Below are 9,763 nucleotides of genomic sequence, written 5' to 3' on the forward strand. Positions count from 1 at the left end.
GGGAACTTAGACAAGAAAACCTGGCAGGAGAGCGGCACCGAGGGGAAACCGAGGCCCACTCTGACCCTGGGCTCTCACCCGGCATAATGGTTCAAAGAGGCTGCCAGTGCGTTGCCAGAGCCAGCTGGAAGGCTACACAGGGGCTTCCGGATGGCGGTCTCCCAGTCTGGCCGCTCCATGAGCCCGTTCACCACCTGTTAGAGCACGGGAGGGGGGGGGTGCTCAGCCTGGGTAGCACAGCCCCCCCACACACACCCAGTCCCTCCAGGCGGGCCTCACCTCATGCATCAGCCCGTCCCCAGACATGACCACCAGCGCATCCCAGCGCCCCAGCTCCTCAACCCGCACCAGCTCCCGGGCGTGGTTCCGTCGCTCTATGGAGAGACAGGGTGGCCACGGGGGTCTGGAGAGCCCTGGCAGGGGATGCTCCCCGCAACCCCTCAGGGAGGCACTCACCAGTGAGCATCAGCGTGAAGGAGATCTCGGCCTGAGCCAGCAGGGGCTGCACGTGGCTGCGGAAGAGCTGCAGCGCCTTGCCCTTGCCTCCGCGCGGGTTTAGCAGGACCAGCACGCGGCAGGGCCGGGGCAGCTGGCTCCTGGCGCCGCCCGCTGGAAAAACAAGCCCCAAAAGGCCGCGTCCCCAACCGGCCACTAGGGGGCCGCGGATCACAACAGGGGTACTGGGGTGGAAACGTGGGGACGGAAATCTCCTGGAAATTGATCCAACAGAGCCTGGCAGGAGGCAGCGGCCTCCAGTGCGGAGCTCCAGGAGGGAGCACCTCGCCCTTGACACCCCGGTCCCTGGCTCGAGCCGGGCCAGCTTCTGGCCTCGTGTCGGGAAAAGTGGTTCGATTGTCCCCAGCCCCTCTCTCTTGCCCAGCTGACTCTGGCCATTCTTCCTGGCAAGGGAGGAAGAAACACCCCACCCCACCCCCGCCACAGCCCTTCCCCACCGGGACCCCACAAACCTGGATCCATAACCTCGACCCGCGGCTCCCGCTGCCAGGGCGTCCCCAGCGCTGTCGGGGAGCTGCCCGCGGCGGCGGCTCCTGCCTTCAGCTCCTTATCGGTGCTGCCCAGGCGGGCGTCGCGGTGCGGGCTGAGGGGTTCGCCCTCCCCGCCCGGAGCCGGGGCCCTGGAGGCACCCGCGTCATCCCCTGCGGCTGCCGGATCTGAGGGAGAGGAGACAGCGCTGGCGGAGTCCGGAACGGCCCCCTGAGGTGGGGAGCGTCCAGCTAGATCCTCGGACCACTCGCGGGGAGCCGCGCCCTCCGGCATCGCCTAGTCCTCCGAGAGGTCCAGAGAGCCGAGCTCTGGTGCCACCAAGGGCGCTCCGGTCCTAGAACTAAGCCCCCACCCACAGAGGCGAAGGGTATCTTCCTGGGGGCTCTCCTCTCAGGGGCGTCGGGTTCCGGCCCGACAATGAGTCAGTGCCCCGTGGCTCTCTCGGTCGCACCAGCTCCTCACCCGCCCCCCCCCGGGACTGCCAGGGGGAGAGGGGTCCAGTTGCGTAAAAATGCCAGAACTTGAGCGGACATCGCGGGGCACGAAGTTCGGCGCGAGCGATCGCCGCCCCGAGCCGGCCGGGTGGCCGAGTCCACTACCCCGAGCTCCAGAGCGGCGGGGGTCGCCGCACGCGCCTCCCAAGGCCGGGCAGCGCTGCAGGGACGCGCGCCTCGCTCGTGGGAGCAGCGCCGGGGTCGCGCGAGGGCTGAGCCCGAGCCCCGCCGCCGGCCGCCGCCTCCCTCAGCGGAGCGCCGAGTGGGCGCCCCGGAGCCACGAGCGGCGAGAAGGCAGGGCGGGAGGCCCTACCCAGTCGGTCCGGTTTGCGGGGGAGGCGCCACCTCCGTTCCCTACAGTAGCCTAGGGCGGAACTCAGCTCGTCCCGGGCTCGGCCCCACGTCTGAGCGACAACCGGAGCGCCGGACTAATGCTGACTGCACGGCCTCTCCGCCTCTGGCCTCAAACTTTTTGCTCAACTTCGCCGCCAGGCGCCGCGGTGCGGGGAGCGCGCTGTGCCTCTGCGCCCGGCCTGGCCACACCCCGCGCTCCCCGCGCTCGCGGGGGTGGAACCGGCGCCTGGCGGGGCCTGGCCTGCCCGCCCCCGGCATCGCCGCGCCGCCTGCCGCACGGTCAGCGCCCGCGGCTCGGCCACGCGCAGACGCTTGGCTGGGTCCCGGAACGCGGTCACGCGCGCCCGCCGCTCAGACTGGGCGACCGGCGAGAAGGCGCAGAGCCCCGGGTCCGGCCACGAGCGGCGCGCCCCGAGCTCAGCGTCCCGGGCGCGCAAGGGTGAACGCGCGGCGCAGGCCCCGCGCGAACTCGCCGCGGCGCCCAGAGTCGGAGCGGCCCCGGTGGGGCGCCTGGCGCGCGCGGCTCGGAGCTGGGGGCAGACCCTAGGCTGCCCCTGGACGCTGCGACCTCCCGCCTCGGGGTCTTCCCCCTTCGCGCGCCCCGCCCCAGTCCCCCGGAATTCGAGGCCCAGACCCGTGTGGGTACCCCTCCTCTGTGCCGAGGCGTCTCTCCTGCCGCGCCCGCTCGCCCCCGAAGGATTATTTTTGGCTTCCTGGCGCGGCAGCTCGGCAGCGCAGCCACCGAGCCCGAGGCACCCAGGCGCCCCCCACCCCCACACCGCGGGAAGGCAGGCGACCCGCCGGGGGAGGAGGGGCGCTGCGGTCCGGAGGAGGGGGCCTTTTCAAGAACCTTAAAAGTCGTATCTTCTCCCCAGAGGAAACCATCGAGGCTCACCTGGGCGAGAGAAGCTGCTCCGCAGCAGGCGATCCCGGCCCACGCCCCTCACCCGCCAGAGGGGAGCCTGGCGGTGTAAACAAGGTCTAGGGGTCCCCGTCGGGATTGGAGAGCCGCACAACGGGGGAGCGGCCCCCGCCGCCTCCCGGCCCCATCGGCTCAGCGGGAGGATGCACGCGCCCCGGGAGTCTTTACTTCGACGGAGGCAAACGGGGACACGTGTGTCAGTGTGTGTGTGAGTGATATACGTGTCACGGGCAAGGGTCTGACCTGAACGTGTCCGCGACCAACTCGAGTTAAGTCCCTGGGGGGTTGTTTGCGGAGACCCGGAGGAGGACGTTGCCAAAGCCGACTAGGTGACCTGACCAGGTGGGGCCCCAGTTAGAGAAGGCCTAACCCCCTGAAGGGCGCGGAGGTGGTCCGGGCCCAGCCCGCTGCGTGCTCCCGCGCCCACGGGGGCGGACACCAGCCCCTACACCCCTCGCTCTTCTCCACGCCCCTGAAAACCGAGAAGCCGCAGGGCCCGCGGCGCCCGTAACTCGGGCACGCCTCCGTGGGGGTCTCTTCCGGGGGACGCAGGCCGCCGGCCCCGTTTCCCAGCACCTGGGGGGCGGAGCCCGAGGTCCCCGGCCAGGAGGGAGGCGCGGGCTGGGACGCGCGGGCCCGGGGCCCCGCGGCTCGGCGCGCGTCGCAGGGGTGCGCGCTTCCGCCTGGCGCGGCTCCCGGGCGGCCCTGGCTGGGTCCTGAGCGTCCCGAGCGCGTTCCGGGAAGGTGACTCAGCGACGCGCTCCAGGGTCGAGAAACTCCGTACAACTTAAGAACGAGGGGAAGGAGCTGGGGCGTCGTCACCCTCTCGCGGCGCCGCGGCCGCGGTCTTGAACGTCCGGGCCCCCCACCCCCACTCCCCAGGAATCCGGCGCGGGGAGGGGAGGGCAGCGCTGCAGCCGCAGTGCCGTGGTCACGCGATGCGGGGACGCGAGCGGCGGCGGGAGGGGGAGCCTCCGTGCGGGAGCCAGAGGGCCAGATCCAGCCCACCCTCCCCTCTTCCTCCTCCCCTCCCGTCTTCCCCTCCAGTGAAGGCTAGGGTCGAAGGCTGGATTGGGCGCCTGGAAAACGCGGGACGCGGGGCGGTGCTCCCCGAGATCTCAGCCTTGGAGGGAGGTGGCTGCGGAGAAGGCCAGGGCAGCCTCCCCCTCTCCCCCGCGCGGGAGGGCACCTCAATCAGGCATGAAGAGCCGCCGCTTTAAACCTTGGAGTCCGGTGGGAAACTGAGGCACAGGGAAGGGAAGACCTGGCTGTGCAGGAGTCCGTGGTGAGAAAGCTCGCCTGCTCCAGGGTCCCTCTCTTCCTTCCAGCGCCCCAGGCTGGAGCCCCTGGGAGTCGCAGGGCCCGGCGGGGGCGGGATTGACCAGAAAGCCTGCGGGCGAGGGGAGGCGGGGCAGCCTGCTGGCTTCTTTATCCGGCCGCCGGGGGCCCAGTGGGAGGGAGGTGAAGGGCAAAGCCCTCTGGCCCCGGTTCCAGTCTGCACAATGGCTCCTCTGTCCTCCCTGCCGCCTCTTCCCCTGCCCCCCTCACCTCCACGGTCTCTGCTCTGCCCCCCTCATTCTTGTCATTCACCTCCTGGTTCCCAGGCTCCGTCTCTTCAGGCCCGCACTGACCTCCAGCCTCTCTCTAAAGAACCGTATCTATTTCCAGCAATTCACCCATCAGTATCCCAGGCTCAAGAGACAGGATTGGGCAAGACCACGATGCTTGTGGCCCTTGGACAGTTGGGGGAACCGAAACCCTGGGAGGTGAAGGGTCTTGCCCAAGCTGCGGAACCAGTTCTCAACGGAGCTGAGAAGCGGGCCCAGGAGTCCTGCCCCCAGCCTGAGACACTGAGCCCACCCCAGACTTCTCGCTGATGGTTGAGTGTCCGTTGACCCGGTAGGTGGCTTGCCACAGAGCTTGCCCCCATGCCCCCGCTGTGCAGGGTCTCCCAGAGCAAGAGGAAACATCTTGAAGCCCTCTCCAGGCTTCCTCCCCCATGTCCTGATCAAGCAACTAGACCCTGTGCCGAACAGGTCCACCGTGGACCTGGCCTCCGGCTTGATCTGACCTGATTCCCGGCTCGCCTTGAAGATAACACCTGTCTCACAGGTGAAAGAGACCGCCTTTCTGTCTCTCCCAGCCACCCCCTTCCTCCTCATGGACAGCCCCCTCCCCAGGGAGACACACCTGAGAGCTCCTAAAGCAGGAATTTACTGGGCCTGGCTCCAGCTCTCTGGAAACTTGGAGCCAAGGCCGCCCGATGGCAAACGACTTGCTTTTATTAGGATAGGATTCCCGCCATCCCACCGTTCCCTGAAGCAGTCCTCCCTGGGAAGTTTCAGCTCCCAAGCTGAGTTGCAGAGCCTCCGGCCTCCCTTGACCTTGAGTCCTTTCTGCCTCGGAGGCTGCAAGAGCAGGGAAGAGTTTGTCCGTCCCTGCAAACTCTTCTTCAGACTCGTGTTCTAGAACAGCCCCAGATGTGGCTTTCCATTCTGAGAGTTTCCTAGACGCTGCTGACCGTGCCAGGCGTTGGGGGGTGGCGGGGCGTGCCACACGTGGAGATCCAGGAGGGCAGACTGGTCACGCAGGATTCTTGGTTGCTCCCAGGGAGTGTTCAGAGTTTCTGTTTCTGCTGTAGCTCGTCGACTCTGGGCGTGTGGTGCGGTCAGCCTCGCTCTACCTTCTGCGTGGCCTTCTCGTCCTCCTGGGTGTCCTTGCTGGGGCTGGGAGCACAGGTCTTGTCTGGGCTCTGCCTTCCACCCTCACCTGCAGGCCTGCCGATTCTAGCTCGCTGACACGGTCATTAGCCTCCGGAGCCCCCTCAATGTGGCAGCCTGCGGGCCATGCCCACTCCGCTCACTTTCGAAGCCTGCCCAGCAGCTGAAGGCCGTTCTGTTAGTTTCTTGGGGTCATTGTAACAAAGTGCCAGGAACCGGGTGGCTTGCCAGAAATCTACCGTCTCACAGACGTGGAGGCCCAAGTCTGAGATCAGTATGTTGGCGGGGTCAGTTCCTTCTGGGGCTCTAGGGGAGGATCTGTCCTAGGCCAGTCTCCTAGCACCGGTGGTTGGCTGGCAAGCTTTGCTGTTCTTGGCTGGGCGATGCATCACCGCATCTCTGCCTTCATCTGCCCTTGGCCTTCTCCCTGTGAAAGATTTGGCTGAATCTGTTCCTTAGGGTCTGCGTGATCTTCTGTGGAAGTGTTCTTTTGCAAATGCAAATTGCTCTGGGAGGAAAAACCAAGGAGTCATTAGGACTCTAGTGTGAACTAATTGTTTCACATTTTCAGTAAAAAAATGTGCACATACGAGGTGTCCTGAAAAAGGGACACGCTCATGTGGGTGTTGGAGGAAAGGGGTGTCTGGAAGCCGGACCTACCCTCCTCCCTGCACTGTCAGGGAGCGATCTGTTGGGAGGGGTTGTTTATGTCTGCACAGGCTGCCACACATCCTTGCACGCCCAGGCTTGCACACTGCTCCCTCGACTTTCAGATCTCGCCTCGCACCTTGACTTATGGTGTCTTTGGCTCCCTGAGAAGATGCGTTTGTTCCCCAGTCCTTGGAAGAAGAAACTGAGTTGTGTGTTAGCATATTGGGTTCCCATTGATGCCCAGATTTATTATCTTACCGCTCCAGAGGTCAGAATTTCAGATGGATCAGCAGGGCTGCGTTGCCCTGCCTGTTCCAGCTTCTAGAGGCCACCTGCATTGTTCGGCTCAGGACCCTCCCTTCATTCCAAAGCCAGTGGCACAGGACTTCAGATCTGTCCGCATTACTTCCGTTGTCTCATCTCTGACAGACTTTCCTACCTCCGTCTTCCTCCTAGGAACCCTGTGATTGCATTGGCCCCACCCACATAATCCGGGATAATCTCACCCTTCTAGAGCCTTAATGTAGGGCTTCCTAAGCATCCGCAAAGTCTCTTTTGCCATATAAGGTAACATATTCACTGGTGCCAGGATTATGACCTGGACATTTGGGGGGCTGTTATTCTGCCAACCACGGATGAGGAGGGGAAGTCTGGGAACTGTGTCCTTTCTTGGCTACGGAACGTTCTTCTTTTTTTTTTTTTTAATTTGATTTTTTTGAAGATTTTATTTATTTGAGACAGAGCACACAAGTGGGAGTGAGGCAGAGGGAGAGGGAGAAGCAGACTCCCCTGCTGAGACGGGAGCCCGATGTGGGACTCGATCCCAGGACCCCGGGATCATGACCCCAGCTGAAGGCAGATGCTTCACGGATGGAGCCACCCCGGCGCCCTGGCAATAGAACTTTCTGACATCCCCCATGTCCCCCAGCACTGCCAAGCGAACACAAGCCAGAAGCTTGCTTTCCCCTGCTGGCGTCAACACGTGATTCTGTCGACTTCTGTGGGTAGAGGTCCCTACGAAGAAAACCGGTTCCCAATTCTAAAAATTACCCAAGAGAGAGAAATTGGCATCTTGGCTAAATATAGTCATTCCAGAATTTCAAAACCCCAGCTTTTCACCTGAGGAAGGGTTGGGAAGCCGACCAACCCATCCTCTTTCGGCCTGGCAGAATTCCCCACTCAGCTTTGCAGGAAGGGTTTGCCACAGGGCGCGGGCCCCCTGGGTACCGAAAGGAAGTGTGTGGCCCTCTCAGCTCATATCATGTGATCTGGCAGTCCCTCCTCTGTGGTAAGGCTGAGCCAGACCAGCCACACAGAAAATCGTGGCTAGGAACATTCCACAGGCTGTCGCTGACCTCAGCTCCGGTCTGAGCCTAAAGCAGCCCCTGGCCTGGTCTCTATTGCCCAACCCTACATCCTGGATACTTGCGAGGGCAGAGAGTGTCCCTTTCTGAGGCCCCAGCCAGCCCTCCATCCCACCCGACTATGCCCACTTGCTCATTTGCCCTGGTTTGGAGACCCCGGGCACCCAAGGGAAGAAGGGCCGTGCCAAACTGCCTTAGGCAGTTCCCCAAAGGAAAACTTGTGGGCATCAGGAAGAAGGCCCCGGCACCATCGTGGGGGAGCAGGAACGCAGAGCAGGCAGCATCCGGGCCAGGGGGATGGGTGTGTCCACAGCTTTCCGGGGGCTTGTTGTGCAATGTTTTCCACTTTCACATCCCTCAGACGCTGAGGTGTGTCCTTGGGTTGTTCCCAAAGCAAACAGACAGTGGACCGGACACAGCCCCAAGCTGGACATGGCGTTTGCACTGGTGGTCTGGCCCTGTCCCTCCTACCTGAGGGGGGACCCCGTCTGCCAGGGGGAGGTGAAGTGCCTTCTCACCCCAGAAGCACGTGCTGCCTCTGGGAAGGCCCGCTGGAGGCACCCCACTGACCCCTGGTGGCCACCTGGGGGATGCGTCCCTCTCCTCTTCCATTCAAACCGGGCAGCGGCTCAGGCGTCCTCCTCCATAGATGCCGTTTGGGGGGTGGTAGCTTGGGGGCAAAAGAGGGGCACGGATGCCCTACTTCGCCCAGCTACACAAAGACACGGATGCTGGAGCCCGTCTTGCCTACCCCTGCTGCTCATTATCCACATCCTGAAAATAGAAATTTCCCTTCCCTGGAGGCTTGCCTCTTGAAGGTCAAACCCTTCGATTCTTTTCCAGACACAACCCTGGTAATCTAAGCAATGACTATACAGGATGGGCTGGACAGCTGGGGCCGAGGAGGGGAGCTGGGGGCAAGGGACACTGTAACCTAATTGCACCCGTGTGCCCCTAAGCCTTTGTGCATCAAGGGGGAGTGATTTGCTGATCCGACAGGAGAGCCATTTCCAAAAGCAGAGTTCCGTGTTCTCTCTGCTCACCGCCCCGAAGTCCTGGCCACGGCCACGTGACTAGCATCTTGAGAATGAGTTAAGATGTCATTTCTCCTTCAAGGCATCCTCAGATGATCCTAGCAGCCTTCTCTGAAACTCACTTTCAAAATGGAATGGGGAACCAAGAGATCACCTGTCAAAGCTTGCAGACTAACTAGTTAGTGACATTATTTTTTAGAAGCAAACCAAAAACGGAAAGGACCTGGCGAGTGCTCCTGAGCTGTGGGGAGCTTATAGGTGGCTGCAGAACACCTCTTTTCTTTTGTCTTCTTGTCTCCTTCCTGGAACGGCAAACATCGCGGGTCTGCACACGGAAGTCCTCAAGAAGTGCTTGCGGGCTGACCTCTCCCAACCGCATCCCCCTGGCAGATGCAGCAGGATGACCAGAAGGGGGGGCCGCACCCGGGTGCCAGGTGGCCGCTGTGCTGATGCGGAGAGCCCGGAAGGGCACGGTCCGACACCCCACCTCCTCCTCGCTGGGCACGGGAGGCTGACGGGTCCCAGGAGGGAGGGACAGATGGCTCCGATGCAGAGTTAAAACGGTACCTCAGTCTTCCTGACTCGGATGGCCTAGGAAAATCCATAGCATCGGAACTTGGCACTTGCAAACAAGCACAAAGTCCTACCATTTTAGGCTGAGTTCCAGGTGCCATGTGACAAGTGTCTGTGACTGCTCGGTTCTCAGACTGAGAACTCTGAGCACTTAAGGAGGAAAAACACTCAATATCTGCAAACTATGGTTCGCATGGGATCGGGTCTGCCTCCTTCAGCTCTTGGCAGGCACGAGTGATGTTCCCAAGGGGAGAGGCATGTTGAGTCCTCAGGGGTCGATCTCTTACTCGATTTGCAGCCTTCAGCGCTGCGGGAGGCACACGGGCTGGGGCAAGACTCAGTGGGAGCGGGGAGCCACAGCAAAACCCAGGACACCGAGGGCCATGTCCCTGCCTTCTCGGGCATTTCTGAAATGCTGGAGACCCTGAGTGGAAAGCTGGGGACGTTAATTCTAATTCTAGACCAAGACTTACAGGTTGCGAGCACTCAATAAAGACTAGCAGGTCGGGGGGGCGCCCGGGTGGCTCAGTCAGTGAAGCATCTGCCTTCGGCTCAGGTCATGATCCCAGGGTCCTAGGATTGAGCCCAGCATCGGGCTTCCTGCTTGGCGGGAAGCCTGCTTCTCCCTCTCCCACTCCACCTGCTT

The 9,763-nt window shown here is 62.7% G+C and overlaps 1 protein-coding gene across 1 annotated transcript in view; it reads right to left on the reverse strand.

Annotated features, from left to right (window-relative positions):
* SPHK1 (sphingosine kinase 1) overlaps positions 1-1,578 on the reverse strand; it is a 2,765-nt gene extending 1,187 nt beyond the window's left edge. Inside the window, 5 exon segments of the mRNA XM_081804434.1 lie at positions 72-194; positions 280-374; positions 457-609; positions 969-1,172; positions 1,457-1,578. Coding sequence (XP_081660560.1) covers positions 72-194; positions 280-374; positions 457-609; positions 969-1,172; positions 1,457-1,538 — 657 coding nt within the window. The 5' untranslated portion in view covers positions 1,539-1,578.
* Positions 1,579-9,763: the final 8,185 nt, after the last annotated feature.

The sequence above is a fragment of the Leptonychotes weddellii genome, chromosome 15 (assembly GCF_054177405.1).
Source record: "Leptonychotes weddellii isolate Sample4059 chromosome 15, ASM5417740v2, whole genome shotgun sequence".
Classification (NCBI taxonomy): Eukaryota; Metazoa; Chordata; class Mammalia; order Carnivora; family Phocidae; genus Leptonychotes; species Leptonychotes weddellii.